This window comes from Octodon degus, unplaced genomic scaffold, assembly GCF_000260255.1.
Source record: "Octodon degus isolate 3935 unplaced genomic scaffold, OctDeg1.0 scaffold00068, whole genome shotgun sequence".
Lineage (NCBI taxonomy): Eukaryota > Metazoa > Chordata > Mammalia > Rodentia > Octodontidae > Octodon > Octodon degus.
Window position 1 is genome coordinate 5,933,377 of NW_004524644.1, and position 24,407 is coordinate 5,957,783.

Consider the following 24,407-nt stretch of genomic DNA (forward strand, 5'->3'; position numbering starts at 1 on the left):
AGCTGATGGCCTGTCCAGTGACTCGATGTGTCCTGGGTGAAAGGTGACTTAGGTGGTCCCAGGTAGAAATGGAGGTGCTGTTTACTGCAGCAGGGAGGTACGTGGCAGAGGCACAGTTTCAATGTGAAACTCAGTATTTAGAATGCTGAGCTGAGCCTAGAGCTGGTGTCTAATGTGAAGGTCACACTGGCTCTGGGTGAAGCTCGGTCTGACAGTCTCTTCTGTGCTCTGGATTGGAAGTACTAGTGCTTATGAGAACATGGAAGAATGTGGTCAGTGCAGATCCAGGAAGGAGAGCTGCACAGAGGCAGAGGGAGCGTTTTAGCTGGGACAGAGCTCTCCGTGTGACAGGGAAGTCTTGGCGGAGAGGAGTTCCGTCTTGGTGGCAGTTAGGAGGCTTGAGTGCCTCAGAGAGGCCATTTGATGGTTTTGGGGTGCCCTGGGGGAAAGGGAAGAAGGAGCCGAGGCCATTTTCATGGGAAAGTAGGATAGAAAATTGTAAAGTTGTCTGGAGGTTCCCTCTATGGGAATGCAAAGTTGTATGTCTGTGAAGTTAAAGTCTTGTGTGATGTTTTGAGCATAGCCTTAGGACTTAGCATAGAGACACTGGGATCTAGAGTTCATTAGGAACCCTGTAAGGTGTTTTCCAGTGTATGTAGTAACGTCAGACTGAACCTCTTCAAGAGTACAGGCTCCCTCTGTGTGTACCCTGCTGTGCTGTCTGTTGGTGTGCTGTACCTGCACCTGGCAGACCTGTGATCTCCCTGGGCCTGTGTTGCAAAGTACGTGTTCAGATGAGCAATGGCAGTGAAGAGGTCTTGAGAGGCTCGGGTGGGAAACATGGGGCATCACTGCAGTGAGCCATGGTGCTTGTGGGAAGGACACCTGGAGAACTCCATAGCTGCACTTTCTAATCGGGTCTGTGTTTCTTCAGGCCTGTCAACTACGTGGTCCCAGAATTCTCGATCCCAGCACAGGAGAAGTTCCTGCTCCAGACATGAAGACCGGAAACCCTCGGAGGTACTTCCTAAATGCTTGCCTGCTTGTGCATGTAAAACACATGTATGCACGAGTACACGCTCCCACACACGCCTGCTTGATTGTGTCTATGTGCAGTCCTGGGCAAGTTCCCTAACTTCCTGGCACCTGTTTACACACCTGCCAGATGGGTAACACAGGTGTATTTCACAGGATTCCCGTGAGTAGTAAGTGGGTTAACACATGTAGACTCATACACACAAAGCACATGAATAGTTCCCAGCACATAAAAAGTGCTCAGTAAATGTTAGCTATTATTATTAATTGTATTCTTTTTTTCCTTTCCTGTTCCATCCTCGCTGGCTCCCAACAACTTTTCTTCTGGCCAGGAGATGAGCGGGTTCAGCTGCTGCCAAGTCACTGCCAGCCTCAAGTTAGTTTTAGCCATGAATCTGTGGCTTATTTGGCAACAACCCAATGTAATTCTGGGAGTTTTGTTTTGGGGATTATGCTTAAGGCTCCCTCCCCTTCTCAATTTGTTTCCCATCTTATGTTTCCCCTGCTGCCCCGCATTGTGTCGTTTATCTTTCTATCTCGGATTGCTTTAAAGTGTATCTTGCTGCTGGCCTGTGTGGGTTAGGGACCCCACTTGTCCTGAGACTGTTCTCTGAACACCTATACTGGGCTCTGAGGATTCAAAGGAGGCATTTTAGTTTCTCATATTTCTCAAGTGAACAGATTATAGGAAAGAGCTTTTGGGTTGAGCTTTTAGGTTTTTGCTGCCTTTGGACCGGATGGCTTTCAGGTTGGCTTTGTGCTGTAGTGGCAGGCAGAGTGAGACAGGCCCGCCTTGGCCTTCTGATGTGGTGGGGAAGCTGGGCGGGTGCTGAGTAAGTGGGTGGGGGTTTGTTGGCTTTGGAATTACAGCCCCGTGAGGAAGCGTGCATGTCTTTGGGGATTGCAGACAGCCGTCCTAGGGGCTCTTACACATGCGGTCTGGGGATAGTGGGAAGGTGGCCGCTCATCCCTTGGGTTCATTCCAGGCTGTTGTTCGTGTGACCTGAAGCACTTGCTTACTTGCTGCTTTCTGACCCTGAAAGTACATAGTGTGCTATCAGTTTAGCACAGGAGTGTGCGGGGCCCTGCCATTGTGAGCTGGGCCCAGCAGTGGTGTGGGAGCCTTTGAGCCAGGCAGCAGGTGCCTTGTGTTGGCCTTGTCCCTGACCGACCAGTGTTTCTGTATGTGGCCATCTCGTGCTGAACTCTGCCAGGGAGTTGGGAGCTTAGTCCATCTGAGGGTATCTGTCCTGGGACCTGGAGTGAAGGATGGGGGCTGCCTTTCTCACGTGCTTCAGTTTGGTTTCCCGTCGATGCAAAACTCCTTGTGACTTACTTGCTTGGCTCAGACTGTGCTTCCTGAAGGTGTAGACAGACACATGGCTTGGGTTTAAAGCATTTTTTTCTTTGGGGCCAGGAGATAGCACCAGGTTAGACGTTTTTGTAAATTTGATATTAGGTGTAGTTTTGTGCAAGATGCATGGCCCAGCTAGCTCTTCCTGTGAGACTGCAGAAATGAGGATTGGTATTCCTGGGGAAGCCCAGGTTGGACAGGCAGCCTGGAAAATAGCCTTTTCATTCAGACACTGCCTCAGACTTTATTATGGTGAAGTTTATTAAAGTGATGACCAACCTGAAAAGCCACCAGGAAAAACAAATATGGACCCAGTAGCAGGCATATGATGTGAGCCGCTCTTAGCAGCACAAGAAAGAACTCCCTGTCCTGAGCAAGAGGGTTCTGCATTGTGGCTTGTGTAAACAAGGGCAGCCTGCAGATGCAGGCTCGCACTGTGCCAAGCACAACTTTGGGCGGCGCTGAGGCTGAGACCAGAGCTTCCTGATGGAGTCCTTGACTCGAGTGGGCTGAGGACGAGGAGCAGCTGTGCAGCCTGCCTGGCTGTGAGACGCGCTGCACTGTGCTGCGCTGGCCCTGGCTGAAGGGTGGCTGTAGGCCTGTGAGGCCTTTGAGGAGTAGGTGTAGGGAAGTCACCCTTCCAGCTATTTCTTTTTTTCCTGTGGTGAGGAATTGGGGTGCCATCTTGGCAGAGGAGTGCTTTGAAACTCCTGGGTCTCTCCTCAGCATGGTGGAGAACGGGTTCTCAGTCTGTCTGAAAGGGGTATGGAGGCAGGCCAGCAGTGAGCTCTGCAGGTCTCCCTCTGACCTGGGGCTCCGGTGGCCTCTGGTCACTGCCCTCCCACAGTTTCTCAGGCCGTGCTTCTGCCGGGCAGGGAGTCATCTGGGGCTTTGTGGTCACCAAACATAGGCTGCGCACCCTGGCGCCCTGGGCTGCAGGGCCTGGGTGGGTGCAAGCGGTACTGGAGATGAGACTGGGGCTCTGAGGAGGTTTCAGCTTGAGTAGCTGTGTGGTTAATGGTTTTATTTCTAAACACGGACCCTAAGAGCAGCCCCCTTTTTGTTTTAGTAGAACTGGGGATTGAAGTGTTGGTAACCCTGCTGCCCTCAGGTGGTTCAGGGCCGTGCATGTATTCAGCAGCCCACTTAGTGAATGGAGAGTCTCAGTGTGGCAGGAGGACAGAGATGGTCTTGTTGTTTTGGTGCTGAAATCATTGCCATGCCTGTTATGTTAACTGAGGGAGTGAGAGGCAGTGTTGTGCCACCTGCTTCCACCCGGGCCTGAGTTAGGTAAAAGGTGTGTCAGGCAAAGGGCTTCTGCACTAGGTCAGACTTGCTCTATGTTGATACGGTGACCTCATTCCACTGCAGCTCCATGGTTACCCTGCAGCTGCCAGTGCTCTGGGAAAGAATGCAAATATCAAATGTCAGTGTCCCTCTCTCTCCTGTCCAGGTGTTTAGGACAGACCTGATCACCGCCATGAAGTTGCACGACTCCTACCAGCTGAGCCCAGATGAGTACTACGTGTTGGCAGACCCCTGGAGACAGGAGTGGGAGAAGGGCGTCCAGGTGCCCGTGAGCCCAGGGACCATCCCGCAGCCTGTGGCCAGGTAGAGGTTCCCGAGGAGGGAATTGTGCTCTGCGTCCCGGTGCATTTCTTGCTTCCAGCCAGAAGTCTCAAAAGAGACAGCTTCTGAGTTAGCAATGACAGTCTGTGAGATCTCAGTGCACATGCAGATCTAGCAGGAATGAGAGTTCAGTCCCAAAAGGAAGTGGCAGCTATTGTGGGGAAGTGCTGCTTTCTTAGGGGTGAAGAGCAGGTGCCCAGGACTGTCTGTGGAGTGGCTGGTTGCTTGCTTCCTTTCCTTCTGCGCTGTGGTGTGTGCGTGTACATACATGTATGTGCATGTGTGCACATGCGTATGTGCATGCTGGGTACTAGCAGTGGTACTTCTGGGGCCAGGAGGACAGGTGTGGAGTCAGGGTCTTAGAGGAGGAATTTTCTTGCCAGGTTGTTCTCAGATGTTCCTCTGAAATGCCTTCTGGATCTCCTGAAGAATCACTTTGCTCTCAGGGCAGGCTCCCTGACTCCTCAGTGTGCTCATTTCGTCATCATTAAGCTCCTGTGATCCTTTAGGGAAAGGGTTCACTGTCCCCTCATTTGGCTGCTTTCTCCACTGCAGTGCTGGGCAACTTTGCAAAATGGCCTCCTCTTTTCACTGCTGAGTGTAGGCTGAACTTACCCGCTTGGTCCCCACCGTGTCTCTTCAGGCACTGGATGGGGTTTAATTGTTGCCATTTGGGGGTCTCTGAGGAGTCTTCAGGTGACTTTGTGGCCTGATGCCCGGTGGGGCTGGGATGAGTCAAGGGAACCCCAGGCCCTGCAGGCCCGTCTTCTCCTGTGCGCACTGTGCTCGTCGGCCCCGGTGGCAGAGCTGCTTGCTGAGTGCTTTGGTTTTAGCTGGAGCCTCTGACAGAAGTGAGCACAGGCAGTGCTTGTGGAGGTTTTCACCTGAAACCTTGCCTTGGGTGCAGCGGGAGAAATGAATCCCTCAGTGTCCTCAGTGCCACAGATAAAATCACTCTCTTTAATGATAATGGCACTAAAAGTGCTTCTACAAACTCCCTGGGCAGCCTGTTCATCCTCTACAAAGTGCCGAGGCCCAGCTATGGAGGAGCGCGTGGGCCCAGGTCTCCAGAGGGCTGGCTCGCTGCTGGGCGGGCTCACCCTGTGCACCTGTGGTCCCTTGCCCTGAGTGGTTGGGGAGGAAGGTGCTTCTCCAGGGGCCCCTGGGCAGGAGAGCGGCTGTAGGAGAGGAGGACTCTCGTGCAGCTGCATGGCATGTGGGGAGAGTCCCCTGGTGGCCAGGGTGCTCCGGTTCCACAGTGTCTTACTCCTGAGGGCTAGTGCCTACTTTTTCCTCTCGATCAAAGTGTTCTGTAAAATGAGAGCTCACACGTGTCTCTCCTGGGCTGCTGCTTGGTGTGCTGCACATGCTTTGCCGACTGGCTGTTCTTGTCTTCTCAGATGTTCTTAAGAACCAGCACTTGGCAAAACTCAGTGACCTCCCTGCCAGGGTTGGCCACTCATACCCCCTGCCCCTTGTGCCTGGTGTGGCGGTTGCTCTTGGGACTTCCAGAAGGAACTACATTGCTTTTTTTCTTTTTTTTTTTCCCTCCCTTTCCCTGCCCAAGCTTTGAGAAAGGGTCTCTAAATCTCTTAAGTAGGGCTGGTGAGATGGCTCAGTGGTCTAAAGCACCTACTTAGAACAAGCTTAACAAAACACAGGGACCGCGGTTCAATCCCCCAGCACCACATGCCAGCCAGCCCCGCCCCCTGGTGGGCTGAGCTGGCCACACACACACACACACACACACATAAATAAATATATAAAAAATTAAAAAAAATTAAAAAAAAAATAAATCTCTTAAGTAGCCCAGGCTGGCCTTGAATTTGCCATCTTCCTGCCTCTGCCTCCCAAATACAGGTGTGTGCCACCACACCTGGCACACTGGGGTTTCAGGCCTATGCTTTACATGAACCTGGGGTGAATTGGACTTTGGAGGGCGAAGGAAGAAGGGAAGGAAGAAGCTATACCTGGGACTTTCTGATACACTTCACTGAATGAGGTAGAGAGTGACCTGGTTACTTTGTTTTCTTGTTAACTAGGGTTGTGTCCGAAGAGAAGTCCCTCATGTTCATCAGGCCCAAGAAATACATCGTCTCGTCGGGCTCGGAGCCTCCAGAGTTGGGCTACGTTGATATCCGGACACTGGCTGACAGCGTGTGTCGATATGACCTCAACGACATGGACGCTGCGTGGCTGGAGCTGACCAATGAAGAGTTTAAAGAGATGGGTGAGAGAATGTGTGTCAGTTGTGGCATTGCCTCATGCCGAGCAGTGTCTGGTGTGTGTGGGGAAGTCCACTCGCCCCAGCTTCTGTTGCCTCAGTCACAAGTTGTTCCAGGGTAGTGCGTGTGGCTGTGGGAAGAGGACAGGCAGGTCCAGAGTGTTGTGTGGCCCACAGCGCAGAAGGGGACTGGTGCCGTGGGTCTGAAGGCCGAGTTCCTGTGGCTGTAGCACCTGCATTTCTTGTCCCCCACTTCTCAGGGAACCAAATGATGCCCAAAGAAACTAAATGACAAGGCTTACCCCCATGCTATTAAGGTTCCATCTTTACTGGTAGTTTCTTCACTTTGAAATGAACCCACTCCAGCCACACCTAGTATGTTCGCACTGAAGCAGTTTCTGAAGTCGTGTTCCAGACCTGGTGGGGCCTGCTCCTCTGATGTGTTTGTCCTTGCCCTGGTGTTCTCGAGGCTGTGCAGGGTGACTAGCTACACAGCATTCCCCCTGCAGGGTGGGCACTGGCGGCCTGAACCTTTCATTTGCCCTCCAGCACACATTAGTCATGGTGTTTGGTGGTGGTGGGCTTCAAGGTTTGAGCTTTTCCATGAAGGCCTGGCATGGGACCTGTCCTGTAGTAGTAGCTTGTCCTGGTATTGTGACCAACAGCTGGTTGAATGAAAACCATATTGTACACTGGCTCAGAAATGTTATTTTCTACTTTGACTTTTCCGGTGTTTTGATAGACAGTAGATTTCAGAATTGCAGGCCTGAGAGAGCCTGCTTTATACAGTTCTCAGAAGTTATTAGACACCTCTTGGACCTGAATACAATTATGCTTTAGTTTCATTGATAACAGAGTCCTGGCTGAGTTGGTAAGGTGTGGTGCACACTGTAATCCCAGCTGCTTGAGAGATGGAGACATTTGGATGATAAATTTAAGGCTAGTCTGGGTGACTCACACTTCTGCAATCCCAGCACTTGGGAGGCTGAGGCAGTCGGATTGCTGCCACTTGAGGCTAGCCTGGCCTCCATAGTGAGTTCAAGGCTAGCTTGAACCACATGATGAGACTGTGTCTAAAAAAGAAGAGAGGAGGCTAGAGGTATAACTCCCTGGATTCAATCCCCAGTACCACAAAAACCTAAAACTAGAATAATACTCTTGACTGACTTGAGGTGTTCTATGTTAAGTCAGAGGGCTTAGCTCGGTGACTCCTGGGCTTTTGTGAATGCTTTAAATAATAAGTGGACTAATTAATCAGATCTAAAGGTACTGTTGAGTATTTTGACCGGTTATATATTTATTTGTATAACGCGAATTAAACATATGCTTAAAGATGTGTGAATTAGTTGCTTTTAATAATAGAAGTTAATTATAGCGCACAGTGTCTTCAAAGTTGGTGGTGGTATTTTCCAAAGTTGGTAGGAAGAATTGGGATGACAAGTGCCTGTGGAGGAAAAGCCATCTCATAGGCATTTTCAGTGTGTATGCAGCTTATTGGTGTCTGTTTCAGTGTGTCCTTTAAATTTTCAAAAACATTGAAAGGTAATTTGACAGCTTTACAGTTTATGAAAATGCACACAAGTTGTAAGCGTTCATGATAATTTCCATTTTTTTAACTTCAGTATATTGGAGTATTTTTTAAAACCTGTTTTCTTTCTTTCTTTCTTTCTTTCTTTTTTTTTTTTTTTTTTTTACCTGTTTTCTTATCTGTGCAAGTGTTTTTACTGTTAGGAAGTTTGGAAAACATCCACAAATAGAGGAGAACAAGTCCCATTCCACTACCACGTGGCAATACTATGGTAGTCACTGCATCAGTCCCCTTTCTGTTGGCTTTAAGAAGACACCAAAGGCCAGTAATTAAGTGGTAAAGATTTGCTTTGGCTTCACGTTGCAGTCCATGCTTCTTCTTGGCAGAAGAGCGTGGCAGAAGGCTGGGGGAGGGGAGTGTGGTCCTGGTAGGGAGCCATGACAGGGAGAGAAAAGTGCTCTCCTCAAGAGACAGTGAGTGCTCCTTGCGACCTGCTTCCCGGGCCGTGCTTCCCAGTAGCCCGTCCTCCTGTAAGCTATGAGCTCATCAAAGTACTTTTCAGCTTTTAATTTCTGAACTTTCTTGAGAAGAGTGTAATTGGTTCGATTCGCAGTGGCTGCTGCCTTTGCTCCAGGTGCTTCTTGGGTTGGTCTGTCCTGTGTCTGGTTAACTGTACATGTCCACTTTGTGGCGTTTAGAGGATAAGCCTCTTAAAGACGTGCAGGTGCTTGCAGTGAAATCTCCTTTCAGAGCACTAAGAGAAGAAACTTAAAAAAACAAAACAAAACCCCAAACTATAATGTGCTTGGTGATGGTTTTGAAAGTCATGTACATGTTAATTGTTATGTGACTTAGCAGTATGTGTGCTTAATAGCATTGAGTTTGTTTGTCAATTTTGGTTTTTTAAGAGAGGCTGCCACTATGTAGCTCAGGCTGACCTTGAACTTGTGGCACTCCTGCCTCCACCTCCCGAGTGCTGGGATCACCAGCAAGGTTTATTTTTATTTTTCTGTTATTACATCTTTGGTGCCTGACCATAAGGGACAGGCTCTCATGAGTTTTTCTGCGGAAGGGTTTTGAGAAGCTTTTAACAGAAAATTTGGGACACTCAAAGATAGAATGTTTACTTTTGTATTGTAAACTCTACAACTTACATAGACTTACTGTTTCACTATATATTCATTAATGCCAATTTCTTTCTCTTTAGGTTTTTTTTTTTTTTTTTTTTCAGTACCCGGGATTGAACTCAGGGCCTTGTGCTTGCCTCTACCGAGCTATCTCCCCATAATGCCATTTTCTTAAGGTGGATTTTCTGGTGTTTCCTCCAGGGATGCCCGAGCTAGATGAGTACACCATGGAACGGGTTCTGGAGGAGTTTGAGCAGCGATGCTATGACAATATGAATCATGCCATCGAGACGGAGGAGGGGCTGGGGATCGAGTATGACGAAGACGTGGTCTGCGATGTCTGCCAGTCCCCGGACGGGGAGGACGGCAACGAGATGGTGTTCTGCGACAAGTGCAACATCTGTGTGCACCAGGTAGGGGGGCAGTGTGGCCGAGGGGAGGGAGGAGCTGCTGAGGGGGCCCGAGCCCCAGGCCAGCAGCGCGTGCTGCCTGGAGCCTCGGCTTCCCCGCGCCCATGCCCTTTCCCCACAGTCTTGTGTGCTGGAAGAAGTATGACCCTGTAAACACTCCTCGCCCTGGGAGTCCGTGCCAAGTTAGGTATATGTCTTGTTGCTTTTACTCCTGGGAACCCTTGGGGCCCATAAAGAATGCTGAGAAACCCCTCAATAAGGTGATTGGTTCCACAGCACCACACACTGGGTGCTTACAAGAATCCTTGTGGTTCTGGAAGCTATAAATGGTTGAGAAAACAAGGCCAGGTTCCTTGTGAAACATAAAAGGTGGTTCTCTCTTGGGTTTGGCTCGAGTTGGTGTTCCTGGCTTGTAGCTGCCCTCGCTGTGTGTGCTTTCTCCTACTGTGTGTTTCCAGCAGGATCCCAGTCATGTGTGGCACTCCGTGGTGTGATGTTCTTACTTAACTCCCTGCATCATCAGGGAGACTGTCTCTAAATAAGGTTGCATTTTGAGATGGTGGGATGGGCCAGGGAGATAGCTCAGTGGCTTAAGGACCTGCCTGCAAGTGCAAGGTCCTGAGTTCGATCCCTGGTATGGGGAGATATTGGGGACACAATTTAATCCATAACATTGTTAGCAAGAGTATGTGAACTGAGCTACTGATGGAGAAGAAAGCTGCCCTCACATAAGAGTCCTGAGGACATAGTGAGGGTGGGCACTGGGTCTATAAAAAGCTGCTGACAGTCTCGGGGCCCCTTTTCTTACTTACTTACTAATGCAATAATCCATGCATTTGTGTAATGAGTTTGCGTAGGTCCATGTGCCCACAGAGGATATTCCGTTAAAAGGCAGTCTTGAGATAGTTTGGATTGACGTGGTGACGCTAAGATTTAAAACACGGGGAACTACCTGCTCGGGGCCCCCCCTCCTGTCCCTTTCTCAGGACAGGAGCTTTCTCTCAATAAATATATTCTGCTCATAATAAAAAAAATAAATAAAAAGCCCTGTCTGGAATTGAAAAAAAAAAAAAAAAGATTTAAAACACATTCACAAGGCCAGCCTCTTGGGAGGCTGTAAACAAGCGCATCAGTTGGAGTCCAATCTAGTAGTGAGACAATGAACACCCTGTAGACCCTTCCCTAAAAAAAAAAAACAAAAAAAACGAAACAAAAGAAAAAATCCCAAAAAACACATTCACAAAACAGAATAGAGGAGCTGTGTGGCAGATCTCTGGAAGAAGACTCAAGTTTGCTGTATGAATTTCTTGATCATCACTTTTTGGAGTTTTATCTGCCCCTGTTCAAAGGTTTCAGCAGCTGTGGCCTTGCTCCAACTCATAGTGACAGGGATTCTGGACACTGTGACCTCTTGCTTGAGTCACAGTAAGCTCATTTTTGAAGTTGTGGATTTCCAAGTCCTCCAGGGGGTCTCTTTGGGCCATGGACAATTCCCGTGGGCAGGTTGTGCAGCTCTGAGCATGGGCGGTGTGACTGCCACTGTTGCTGTTTCTCCTTTGCCTGGATGGCTTGTCATTGTTTTTCCTGTCATTTTAGAAATGAATTAACCAGGATCAGGGTGGGGCTGGTACTCAGGTGACCCCTTCTCCACTTCAATTTTCTCTTCTTACTGCCATATCGCCCTTTTTTTCCTTAATATTTTCTTCTGCAGAATCCTTTATGGCTTGTCTTTAAGGTATGTTACCTCATTAGCTTACACCAGCTTTTTTGTTTTGAAACTCAGGATCCTGCACTTGTAAGCAGGTAATATACCACTGAGCTACCTCCCTGGTTCCTACACCAGGTTTTCTTTTTTTTTTTTTTAAAGGAAAGGGTCTATAGTGTGTTCAGGGTCTCACTAGTAGATTGGACTTGTAGTGATCCTCCTGTTTACAGCCTTCCAAGAGCTGGGATTACAGGCGCTGCCCAGGGGCGGGGCCAGCAGGGCAGGCCCAGGGAACAAACCCTGGCCCTGCGCATGCTTGCAGGTGCTTTAATCTGCTGAACTATTTGGCTGCCCCTTACACCAGCTTTTTGAGTGGAGAAAACTCTCCTCAAAGGTGACTAGAATACCTGATACAGACTTTCAGTAATTGAAACCTGAAGAGTGTCATTTAGCATCGTTTTTCCCGTAAGTCTGTTGACAGTGGCTTATTCATGGGCTGACATGTGCTCCTAGGTCTGCGATCTTGGGGCTTCTTTGCTTCGCTCAGTTCTCATCCTTGTGGTTTCCTTTTTGCATCCTGGGCATTCAGGCTGAGTGGCTGTGTTTTTTCTGTCTGAAGAATTGGAGCTATGTTACTGGGACTCTCGACTTCCTGACTTCAGTTCACTTAAGGATAAAGTTCTGAATAGTTTGGTTTTTGAAGGGCTCCAAGTGTGCTCCTGGTACCATTGTGGTCTTATTTCTTCACTGCTAATTTATCATTTGCCTTTTCTCTCTTCAAGTTGTCTTAATTACTTTAGTGTAAAAGCCTTGATTTCTGCTGCTTATGCTGTCTTGCGTAATTTTGCTGTCTTGTGCAAAACAGTCTTTGTTTTAAGTATCAGCTAAAGAGACCAAGTTCTCCCTTTGTCTGGGTGTCGCGCTTTGTGTGCTCCCATGGGGCCCTGTTGGGGTTTAGTTGGTAGAGGGTGTTCCGTCAGGGAGTGAGGGCCCCACCACATTGTCTCCTCACTCCGAATGCCTCTGCCATCAGGAGGGCAGAAAGGCTTGAGGCTGGTGATAGGTGTGCAGCTACCTGGTGTAGATGGGTTTCTGTGTAGCAAAGCAAGTTACTTTTAAAACTTTCTGTTGTCAGATAGTCTGCAGGACCACCCTGTGCTAAGTAAATATGGATTGTGTCTCTAATCCCAGATACCCCCTGTGGCTCCTATGAGGTTGCTCAGTATTTTCCCAAGGGGAGAGGGTCACAGTTTGGTGGGTTGGGGCCCGTCCGCACTTTGTGGATCTGTGAGACTCTTCCTAAAAAGTTTTCAAAGTAGATCAAATGGGAAAACAATTTTTCTTTTCTTTCTCCCTTTCCCTTGGGATATGCTATGACACCACAGGCCTGCTATGGAATCCTCAAGGTGCCAGAGGGCAGCTGGCTGTGCCGGACATGTGCTCTGGGGGTTCAGCCAAAATGCTTGCTGTGTCCCAAGAAGGGTGGAGCTATGAAGCCCACCCGCAGCGGAACCAAGTGGGTCCATGTGAGCTGTGCCCTGTGGATCCCCGAGGTAAGTGTGGTTGTTCATAGATGGCACTTCAGCTCCAAGGGCCCTGGGCCCTGGGCAGGTGGATGGGGAGCCGCTCAGAAGCAGGCAGTGTTGAGCTGACGGGCGAGGAGACAGCTGCATTTGCTACCTACCCTCAGTGCCCCTTAAGCTGGCTTTCTGGTGCACTGTCCCTTTGCCGTGCGATGCCCAGCAGTGGGGATGTCATCTGGATGAAGTGACGTATTAGTCTGGTGCACAAGTGTCCGCACAGGGTCCCTGCAGACGCTCCAGTTGCGCACCTCATCTGAGGCGGGCGGTCCTAGAGCCTGAGGGCTGTGGCTGCGCTGCCCCGGGAACCCTTGCACTTAGCAAACCATGTACGCAGCACTGTGCCGAAGGTGCCAGCACTCCAGGTCACACTTCTGCGATTTTTATTTAAATTCTTACCGAGCCTCAACCTTTTTAATTTCAGGTCTGGTCTAATTTATTTCAAGTCCCAGACCTTGACTAATTTAATTTGCATGGCTCACTATGAGAAATATAATTTGTGATTCAAATTCCAACATTTTTGGGGTGTGTGATTTGGTGCATTTTTCCTCTTGAGGAAAATTATCTCAGGGTGATTTGCATTGAGGTTTTAAGAATTTGAGTCTTGGTGAAACAGATCTTGTGGTTTGGTATTAACAGGACACAGTTCAGCGACGCAGGCTGAGCATAGACGCCGCCTTATTTATCTGGTAGTTGGAGTCTGGTCATGTGTTCTGACTGAAGGGGGTGGCTTTCTTCAATGCAAAAAGATTAAAAATAGCTTATATATTTATTCTTATCAAGTGTGTATTTAGATGTATTTAAGATGGACTTTTAGTCTTGGCAAATCCCCTGTGAGTCAGGTGTAGAGTGCATTGCCCTCATGGTAAGGGTCTGTGCCACCATCCCCATTAGTGGCTGCGTTGTTCGCGTGGTTCTGTACACAGGGACGTGTGTGTCCCAGGGCGCGGGGCTGTGCTCTGCCGCCTGCCACTGACTCATGAACGGCTGTGAAGCAGCAGCTCTGAGTCTCTGATGTCCACGTTCAGCCTCTGATGGCCTGAGCCACACAGTCTGCTGTTTTTGACCTCTAGGTGAGCATCGGCAGCCCAGAGAAGATGGAGCCCATCACAAAGGTCTCTCACATCCCCAGCAGCCGGTGGGCGCTAGTGTGCAGCCTCTGCAATGAGAAGTTTGGGGCCTCCATCCAGGTAACCAGCTCAGCAGGTTGGCTTCATTTTCTTTTCCTGCACTGCAGGGCTCAAGATGAGGGGAGGGACTGGAAGTCTCAGAGGAAGCAGAGTGAGGCCGTAATGGCCCTTCAGAGGTTTCTGAGGGATGCAGCCAGCCCTGTGGGACCATTTTCACTAGGCAGATCGTGTGCACCGTCACCAGAACGCATACTCCTTGACCTGGTGCCTGAGGTGGCCACCCCCCACCTGCATTCATAGTGTGCAGCTGCAGCCCAGCACTGCTGGAGAGGGCAGCTGGCCCCGGTGCTGGCCACGCTCAGGCTGTCACACTGTGAGAGTCCTGGGGGTGCCAGCCGGAGGAGGAGCGCCTGGAGGTGCTGCCTCGGATATTCTTCGTATAACTTATTACACTCTGAGTAGTCTAGACCATTTATTTATTTATTTATTTATTTATTTATTTATTTATTTATTTGTGTGTATGTGTGTGTGGCCAGCTCAGCCCACCAGGGGGCGGGGCTGGCTGGCACGTGGAGCTGGGGGATTGAACCGTGGTCCCTGTGCTTTGCTAAGCTTGTTCTGAGTAGGTGTTTTAGACCCCTGAGCCATCTCACCAGCCCTAGATCACTTTTGCTTGCACTGTGGGCATGTGTCTCTGCATGTGTGTTGAGAAGGCAGGCAGGCGCACATGTGCCCATACCCCTGTGCACGCACGCATGCACGTACGCACACAGTGTGCCTGCCTCCATTTGCATGTCAAGATCTACAGAACTATGTGGTCATGAGGTACTCGGAGTGGAGATGGCTTGCTGGCATGTTTGTGTGTGTGTTGTCTAACACCCTGCAGTGACGTTGACTTCTGAGCCACACATTGGTGTCTAGATTGTTGTGTTTGAGGCCCTGAAACACTGTGTGGTGCTGTTGGCCCTCGAGGGCAAGTAAGGCTCTTTCTCTGGAATGGTTAGCACAGGCCTCCGAACCTGTCTGCATCAGTCCCTGTTTGTAGTCAGGGTCCCTGTTTGTTGGTTTAGGAAAGCAGCCGTTCTGGCATAGCAAAAATGCAGACTATGGACCTGAATTTTTTTTAAAAAAATTAGTGCATTATATTTATTTTACATTTTGAAACAAATATTTCGATAAGGTTTCAAAGCCCTTGCTTGGTGGTATCTATTTGGCTAATTTTTTGTGGAACGGTACCTCTGAACTGCACTTCCAGCACTTTAAATTGGGGGCTGGGGACATGGCTCAGTGGTAGAGCTCTTGCCTCGCATGCACAAGGCTCCGGGTTCCATCCATTCAGCACCACAAAATTTTTTTTTGGAAATAGTGTCTTGCTAAATTGCTCACCTGTGGTGTGAACTTGAGCTCTTCCTGTCTCAGCTTCTTAGAGTGTGGCAATTACATGAGTGCACCAATGTACTTCGATACGTTTCTTTTTTTCCCGCTTTTTTCAAGCCAAATTCTATTTTTGTTATCGTTTCTACTGGTGCTTGAGAATCTGAAATGTAATAGAAATATTCAGAGGGTGGGGCATGAGGCAGCTGGTGGGATTTGGCTGGGAACCTTGAAGTAGCAGCAAGAACTTTCTGTGTGTAAATAGGATCTATTTATTAAAATAGAGAACACCTCTGACCTGAGAGTTGGGTTAGTGAAGGTGAATGGAGGAGAGATACAGAAAGGTGCTGGAGTGGTGCGAGTGTGCGCACATGCATATGTGGGTGTGCACACGTGATCACCCATGCAGAGCAAGCCGTGGTGGACCCAGGAGAATGGCTAGCGTGTGTGTCCTTCCACATTAGCCAGTATTCTTGGGAGTGTAGAGTCCATGCCTGTTCCTGAGCACACCAGTCCTAGCCCTTAACGGATGTTTGAAAGAGGTGGGCAGATGGGAGCTTTGTTTCTGACTCGAGGAGAGCTGATAGAGTGACTTTTGTTGGCGTTGACCTCTTTTTCCCAGAACATTAATTTGAAGGAGAGGCCAAGGAAGGCGGACAACTTTTCCTATCTTCACAGAATGGATTGATTTTATTAAAAGAATTTCTCCCCGAAATGGCTGCAGCTGTGAAGGCTCTGGTTTATGTTTCTGTAACATCTGTTTGCTGAGTCAACCTGAATAGAAAGACCCAAAGGAAGGCCACTTGGCGTCTTTACAAAGCCCTGTATAAATACTCTGCAGCAGCCCTTCTCTTTGAGGGTGCAGCGCCTGGGTTAAGCATAGTGTAAGCCAGACCCAGATAGTGTCTCAGTCATCTGTTCCCACTTCTGTTTTGTCGTTGGCCACATGCTGCAAGGGAAGAGCACCTTGCCTTTGAGTAATAGTGACCAGGGGTGTGTGTGTGTGTGTGTGTGTGTGTGTGTGTGTTCACACATTTTTTGGAATTGAGGTTATTTATAGATAAGATTACAAATTTTTTCATGTGCTTCAGGTGGCTGCAATGAGGAACTAGTGAAAGGAGCTGGCATTTTAGTAGATAGTCCTCTTCTGGCAGCGAGTCACCTTCTGCACACCAGAATGATGGGGGAAGGCCCCGCGCCAGCCTCTGCCAGCCGAGGTTCTGTGATTCAGGGTCTGTTGAGTGAGTTTAATAAAGCTTTGCAGCTGACAGTGAGGGAGTAGGTCCTGGTCCTCTCTGCAGAACCAAGTGCCAGGGATTGTCTGGGTGCACACAGTTCAGGGATGCTTTCAGGGGTCTGGCTTCAGCCCTCCAGAGGAGCCTCCTCCCAGGGATTTGCTTGTGAGATCAGATGGGAGAAGTTAATTGCTCTGCTCCTGCTAGGCCAGAGTTGTCATCTGGATCAAAGGCAGTAAATTGCAGCCCTGCTCAGGCAGTGCTGTGGATGACCTCCCTGAGCCCACAGGAAGTGGTATCTGAAGCTGCCGCTGCCACCCTTCAGTTGCTAGGTGTGGCGCTCAGGGCCTCCGCGTGCTGCAGAGCTGCCCTGCAGCATTCTGCGTTGGGATGAGTTCTTCCAATCTCTTGTTCTGTTTGCCTTCTCTGCCCTAAGGAAATGTACCCTTTGTTTTCCTACTTGTGTTGGGACCCTTCCTGGCTGGGCTTTGGAGTGAGTCATCACATTTCCTTGGAAAACTGACCAGCCCTCATCTGTCCTGAGGAGATTGCTTGTTCCAACTTTACAAATAAACACAAAAAGAGCACAAATCCCAAGTAATGCCTCCAAGTACCCTCTGCATATTGAGCACATGTTCTCTTGAGTACTTCTTCTGAGGGTCATGCCCCTTCAGCTACAAGTGCCATTTATGCCTGACATAGAGGGGATTTGGATGTGGCTGCTCTTCTAAGAGTGATGGTTTGGTTTAAGAAAGCTTTCATTTGCAGAGTTCCTCCAGATCCCCAGCCTTCGCACTTGAATGTGCTGGGGTGAATCCTTGTCAAGTGTTGTCTCAGCACACACTTCTGGTGTGGCTTCCGATGATGTGTGTGTGGTGTGCCTGACGTGGAAAGGCTTCTGTTGTTCCCTAACGGCCCCTCTCTCCCCTGCTTGTTCTTCCCAGTGCTCGGTGAAGAACTGCCGCACAGCCTTCCACGTGACTTGTGCTTTTGATCGAGGCCTGGAAATGAAGACCATCTTGGCAGAGAATGATGAAGTTAAGTTCAAGTCCTACTGCCCCAAGCACAGCTCCCACAGGAAACCTGAGGAGAGCCTTGGCGAGGGGGCCGCCCAGGAGAATGGGGCTCCGGCGTGTTCCCCCCGGGACCCGCTGCAGCCCTATGCCAGCCTCGAGCAGAACCGGGAGGAGGCCCACCGGGTGAGCGTCCGCAAGCAGAAGCTGCAGCAGCTGGAGGACGAGTTCTACACCTTTGTTAACCTGCTGGACGTGGCCAGGGCCCTGCGGCTGCCTGAGGAAGTAGTAGATTTCCTGTACCAGTACTGGAAGCTGAAGCGGAAGGTCAACTTCAACAAGCCTCTGATCACCCCAAAGAAAGACGAAGAGGACAATCTAGCCAAACGGGAGCAGGATGTCTTGTTTAGGAGGCTGCAGCTGTTCACGCACCTGCGGCAGGACCTGGAGAGGGTAATGATTGACACTGACACCTTATAATGACTTAGAGAAGAAGATCAAAGAGGCGAACGCTTGCCCAGAGCAAGAAATGGTAGCCAGTCGTTCCTCTCAGCCCTGTACACACCGAGCATGAGGTTGTGTTGGGCAAACATATTCTTGGGCTGGTAACTCATTGTGCACATGTGCAAGACTGTCCCAGAGTGGGGAGCTTCTTGGTGATTTTTTTCTTTAAACACTTTCCCATTAACCTTTGCTCTTCTGCAAGATCAGATGGGGTGTCTTTCTCTCCCTTCATTATAGAACTAAAGGGAACTGAGCCCTAGGAAAGTGACCGAGGGGTTGACTCAGTTGTTTACAGACTAATTTTGAAAACTAGAATAGGGATTTAACTTATGGGTGAGGGGCAGAGGTAGGGAAAGGTGAGGTACTGATGAAGGGCACACTGAGGAGAGCTGAGCATTGCCGCCCGCTGGCTGCCTTTGCCGCCCGGCTGACTCCTGGCTTCAGCACAGTCGTGGAGCAGAGCAGGCAGTGGGTGCTGTTGTGGGTGGTGAATTACACATGCACATATCCCATACGAGGGCACTCCTGGCAGTGAGGTGCTGTCATCCCCGAGGTCACGTGTGTGCGCGCGTGCGTAGTGTGGATCCCATGTGCCTGTCTGTCCAAGGTCTGTGTCTGTGGGCGTGGGTCTGTCTGGTGCACAGGGGCATCAGCTGCCTGAGGAGGCCCCAGGACTGCTCAGCACACTGCAGATCTCTTATATTTTCACACTGCTAGGTCACTGAGCTTAGTGGCTACCGGCTGCCTGGAGCCTCAGCTGCCAACCTGCCCTTCTCCGCTGGGTGCCTCTCCCTCTGCATTACCTTTGGAGTCCCAGTGTGGACCTCCCTTTCCGAGGCAGGAGTAATTAGCAGTGGGCTGTCTTCTCCAGGGTCACCATCCCTGGAGGTGGTTTCTGACTGAGGCCTGCTAATTGGGGATGTGTCTTAGAGCCCTTCCTCACCAGCTCCCCTGACTACTGATTACATTCATTAGTGCGAAAGAGATGGGCTTGAGGTTTCTGGCCTGAAGCAGCGTGCACAGAAATGCACCCAAGTGGCCTGAAACAGTTAATGCAGCTCCCCCAAGCACCTCGCTTATTAGTGGGGAGTGATTCACCTGCCAGGGAATCTGACTCACAGATGATTTGAAATGAGCGTGTAGGCAAAGAGTAGACTGCAGAAGAAAGATCCAGATCTGAGACCTGCGTGGCCCTGGTAGACGGGGTAGAAGTGAAAGTATTTTTAGATACTCGTTAGGAGCCCTCCTAGTATATACACTACTGCCAGCTCTTGTGGTGCTGCTTCCTAGGCCAAGGGAAGACTGGGGCTGGGGGGCAGGTTCAGGTGGGGGGGGCAGGAGTGGGAGCAGGTGGGGAAGTGGTCCTGCTCCCGCACGCCCCCTGGTGGTGAGTGTAAAGAAGATCTCACCCTCATGCATGTGGGGTTTTAAGTGATGAGGGATTCGAAAGGATAAACTGGAATCCAGGTGGATGCTACCGTCCCAGCTTGACACCTGCTGTAATTGGGGTGGAGTCAGATAGCCCTTGGAGGGGAAGATGAGAAGGCTGATGTTTGGACTGTGTTTGTCTCCCAATCACCACAAAATAAAAGTGTAGAAAATGCTTGTGGTGTACTAACTCTTTTTTGTATTAAAAGTTACTCAGATTAACATACATTTATAATTAAATTCTGAACATATTTTGAAGTCGTCACTGTTGCTTTTAAGTGGAGCAATGCCTGTGATGTATGAGAAACAGGGAATAAACCAGGCTTTGTGTCCGTGTGCATGTGTGGCATTTTACTCGAGCGCATTTACTCAGGTAAAACACCTATGAGATTTAGGGGAACTTGGGGTCAGTTTAAAATGAACTGATTAGAATGAACAGTGTGTTTTCCCCAAACTTTCTCCAAGGCCTGTGATGGTGGAAGTTTTAAAAAGTTGCAGTTTTCCCCTTGCCCCAGATAATTGTATAGTTCTTTGTAATTGACACTTTGTGACCCAGACCAAAGGCTCATCAGTGTAGGGCTGATAGGGTGGAAGTTACCTTTACGAGTGTGTTTGTGTTTTTAATTCACACAGTGTCTGTTTAAGACAGACACTCAGGAGTCAGGTACAGACGTGACTAGAATCCCGCATGTGGTCAGCCCTAAGCTGGCCGATGAGTAGCCTGCCTTAGCAAAGCAGACAACCCTGAATGATTATAGGATTACTCTTCCCTGAGAATGCATACTGTGAGGTGGGAGACCCCTGGCTAGCAGCTCCAGCAGGATTGGGTTCAAGAGGACTTGGGAACCCACACCTTCAGGAAGACCGGTTACAGGTGTGGCAGGTGATGACACTGAGTTCCCAAGGCTGCCGCTTCCCTCTTTGTTGGGTTTTCCCTAGGCTTCTTTTTAAAAAGATGCAATAAACATGAGTTCAGAAATGAGCACTAGCACCGACAAAAGCAGGCCTCTGCTGCACACAGACTGCTGTGGACAGGGATGTAGTCACCTTTCAAGGTGAGACTGAGGCTACAGTTGTCACTGAGAGAATGCTTGTTAAGCTGTAGTGTTGAGGATTCAAGAAAACTCACTGGAACTGTTCTAGGGTAACATTACTGGGAAGTTTCAGAGGTGCAGGCTGGGGTCAGAATTAGGCTACTATTCTATGTTTCAAGGTTCCCCCTATTTGAGAACCCTTGTCTTAGGGGAAAGTGTGACTGTAGGAGAAACCACACCAGGGCTGGGGAGGTGGTTGGTTTGCAACAGCTGCAGGAAAGGAAAGTGGGAAGTTGGGTGAGGAGGGTGCGGCAGGACGGAGCTCATGCTTGAAGGCTGGGTAAGCTGCAGTCTGGCTCTAGAGCAGAGCTGCAGACACTGCTTCGGGCGTGTAGGCCAGGCCAGGCCTGGGTGCTTGGTGCTCTGTGGTCAGTCCAAACTGGACCAGTCTGGCTGGCTGGTTCCAGTTGGGAAGTGTGGCCCTTGTGTTTTGCATTTTATTTAGTTCTCATCAGAGGCAATGGGGCATACAAGTAGGATTTTTTCCACTGAGCTGTGGGGAAGCCTTGCCTGGGTGAAGTACTGAAGCCAGGAAGATAAAATTTGAATATACAAAGCTCAGGTTCCTTGGCTTCCATGTTTCTATTTCAATGAGTATTTTCAGTTAAGAGATACAAATGTCTGCTGTCTATCTGAGTTGAATGTCAGAATTTGTTTCCATTTCTTATTTCTAAAAGTCAGATTTCTGCTTAGTTTTTGACAGATTTTTTATTTTACTGAGACATTTTAGATACATGTAGTGATACACATACCTTGTTGCTTGTTTTTTCTTTCCCCTCCCCTTCATCTCTTCCTTATTTACTAAAGCTTTCTTTTTTTCCCCCTTCTATTTTGATTTTTTTTGCGGAACTGGGGATTGAGCTCAGGACCCTGTGCTTGCTAGGCAAGTGTTTATTCTACTGAGCTATCTCCCTGGGCCCTTGAATTTTTGAATTTTTTTTTTTTTTTTTTTTTGGTGGAACTGGGGATTGAACTCAGGCCCTTGCTTTTGCCAGGGAAGCGCTATTCCACTGAGCCATTTCCCCGGCCCTTGAATTTGTTTTTTAAGGACCTAGGTCTGGCCTCTTGTTTTCTGAGTTTCCACTTTTCATCTCATATAGGTGGGACAGTAATTTCAAACAATGTGAGAGCCACCCCCAGCCCCACATGGAACAGGACTTACAAAGAGAGAATACTCCTCGGTGCTGCAAGGGTACGCTGCAGGATCTACCTTAGCCTGGGGAACTGTATCAACATGGTGTCTACTCGGACAGGGAGAGAATTTTCTTTTTGAGAGAGTAATGTGAAGTATTGAGAGCAGGAAGGTACGTCTTTTAGGGTCAGTAAGGGCTTCCTATGGCATTTCCTGCTTTGGGCAATGAAACTGCATTGTGGAGCAAGCAGAAAAGCCAGCTAGCCTGTGCTGTTGCTCTTGGTGTCTTGTGTACTTTTAAACAGCTGGCACTGTTAGGGTACAACACAGTCTGAAAACTTGAGAGGCATGAGAGGGGTCCATCCTGAGGCCAGAAAGTGAAATGGCTGAGTATAGCTTTTGCCATCCTCGTGAGAGAAGAAAAATTTGATCTTTGAACTATGTCCACATAAAGTTGGGGGAGGAGGTCATCCTAAGGCACGTGTTTCAGTGGCCATCCATGGTCATGTTGTACTTACTGCTGCCACCGAGGTCACCTGAGGTGAGCCCCATCTTCCTGAAGAAAGGTACCCGTGTGAGTGGTGTGCTACGTATGACGCGTGTGTTTAGACCCATGCAACCTAATAGGTTTACCAGTAGACTTCAGTTAGGACTGAAGGATCAGTGGGGTGTAGTGACGAGTTGTTGAGGTTTTGGTTCTTGGCTGACAGGTGCTTTATCAGGGGCGTGATGGTGCCTGGAGGGTCTGCTGTGGAGTAGAGACTGTTGCTGACCACACACACGAGCTAAGGGGGTCGCATCGGCTGGAGCAGGAGTGCTCGGCCCTTGATTTTTCCAGCTGGGAATGAATCAGGAGTAGAGCACAGATGATTTATGGAACTGGGGAAGCCAGCCAGCAGCTGCCTGGCGAAGGGGGAAGGACATTCCCCTGGAGCGCACAGGGCTTCCCCTCTCCTCCAAGTGCTTCAGAGTGCAGTGTCCACTTGACCAGGAGCTGTTTTGGGTCCTTGTCACCCTTTGGTCCCACAGGGGTGACCTTGTTCTGGTCTAGCAATGGAGATGCTTAATTGTGTGCAGCAGAGGTGGCTTTGAAGTGACTAGGATGAGGATGTTGGCAGACAGCAAAGGTCTCAGGTGTATGTGGGACCCAGAAGCCTCTGTGAGGGGCTGGGCACGAGGAGGTGCAGGGCTCGGTGTGGTGCTGTACTCCCTCCCCAGTCTAACTTCTTTCCTGTGGCTGCAGCCTATGTGGAGAGGACTTAAATGGAATCCTTGTCTATCTAAAAGATTAGAGATTGGGTAAAGATGTTTAAAATACATTTTGATTTCAAATGTTTGTCAGGGGCCTACTAGAACCAAGGTCTCGGGTAAAGAAAATGAAAAGCACCGAAATACTGTTGCCATGAATTGCTTACTTAGAATCTTTATTCTCTACATTCTAGGTTCGGAACCTCACTTACATGGTGACCCGCAGGGAAAAGATTAAACGATCTGTGTGCAAAGTCCAGGAACAGATATTCAATCTTTACACTAAGCTCTTGGAGCAAGAAAGAGTTTCAGGTATGGATTAAGCCCTGGTAGGTCAAAATGTAGGGCAGAGGTTTGTAAGCCTTTACACTACCCTTAGGAGAAAACAATGTGTCTTATTTTCTTTTATCTGCCCTATAGAAAAACTGAAGAGGCACAGGCTTTCATATTTAAAGAAAACCTTTAGGCATTAGAAGAAGCATTATGTTATAGTGGAAAGAGCTATAAATTTGGCCTCAAATAGTTGAGTCCCATAGGATCTATTTACTTGCTAAACACAAGTTCTTCCTTTTCCCTCCCAGTTTCTTCATATGTAAAATGGGTGACACATCAAGCTACCCCTTCAAACTGCCATAGGACCCAAATGAAACAATAACATACAGATTTTAATACCATATATACAGTTTATTTACACATACACAAGAGCATCAGTTTTTTTTAAATGTATTTTGTGGTCCCATGGTTCAAACCTGGGGCCTCAGGCATATGAGGCAAACATTTTATCACTGAGCTATGATTATGATCCCCAGCTCTAATTATTATTATTATTATTATTATTATTATTATTATTTTTTGGTATTGGCAATTGAACTCAGGACCTTGTGCTTGTGCTGCTCAGGCAGGTGCTGCGGCACTGTGCTATCTCCCTGGCCCCAACCCAGCTCTAAAGCTCTTGGTAAATTTCTCATGAAGATACCTATACACATTTATTTATAGAGTATAATTTTTTGGTACTGGGGATTGAATTTAGACCTTGAGCTTTGCAGGCAGGCACTTATGCCACTGAGCTATCTCCCCAGTCCTAAATCTTTTGGATCTACCTGTAACTGCTGAAAATATATCTTCAGATTCACAGCATGTGTCCCAGTTCCTAGACAGTGTGCACAGTGAGTTTTTTGAGGTAGATGGGATTTTGGCTCTTCTTGACCAAGAGTACTAGGATTCCTGCATTTAGTGCCTTTCTCTGAGCTGGCCAAAGTTAGAAAAAGGACTAGGATATAGTAGTCTTCCTGTGCTCTGGAGAACACATCGGTTACTTGGAGATCAAACGCAAAGCTGGGCCAGGTGTTCCGCTTCCCTGGGATTCCTCTATTCTGTAAAAGCTTTCACATGGAGAACTGACCTCTAACGAGCTCCTTAGCACTGAGCGCTAAATACCTCCTCAGGATTTCCCAGAGGTGACCTGGGTGGCGCCATGGAGTCACGGCATAGGTGGGTCTCAGCCTGGGCTTCGAGGGCTACCTTGAGCAGTCTCCATTCACCCCAAACTGCCTTTAGGGTGACAGCGTTCCTAGTGCTTGCACTGTACAGAGTCATAGTTTAGTCATTTTCATTTTTCTGTATTTGTGGCTTTTTGTCTCTTATCTCAGATATTATG

At 48.8% G+C, this 24,407-nt stretch overlaps 1 protein-coding gene across 10 annotated transcripts in view; it reads left to right on the forward strand.

The window, feature by feature from the left end:
• Jade1 (jade family PHD finger 1) overlaps window positions 1-24,407 on the forward strand; it is a 79,231-nt gene that overhangs the window by 47,915 nt on the left and 6,909 nt on the right. For 8 of the 10 annotated variants that reach the window (XM_023719463.1, XM_023719459.1, XM_023719461.1 and 5 more), the window contains 9 exons: window positions 935-1,020; window positions 1,368-1,457; window positions 3,843-4,000; window positions 6,061-6,248; window positions 9,099-9,310; window positions 12,398-12,565; window positions 13,666-13,782; window positions 17,276-17,797; window positions 22,945-23,062. In XM_023719463.1, the coding sequence (XP_023575231.1) occupies window positions 935-1,020; window positions 1,368-1,457; window positions 3,843-4,000; window positions 6,061-6,248; window positions 9,099-9,310; window positions 12,398-12,565; window positions 13,666-13,782; window positions 17,276-17,797; window positions 22,945-23,062 (1,659 nt within the window). The remainder of the gene's footprint in view (window positions 1-934; window positions 1,021-1,367; window positions 1,458-3,842; window positions 4,001-6,060; window positions 6,249-9,098; window positions 9,311-12,397; window positions 12,566-13,665; window positions 13,783-17,275; window positions 17,798-22,944; window positions 23,063-24,407) is intronic. The other 2 variants (XM_023719467.1, XM_004635003.3) reach the window with 2 other exon arrangements.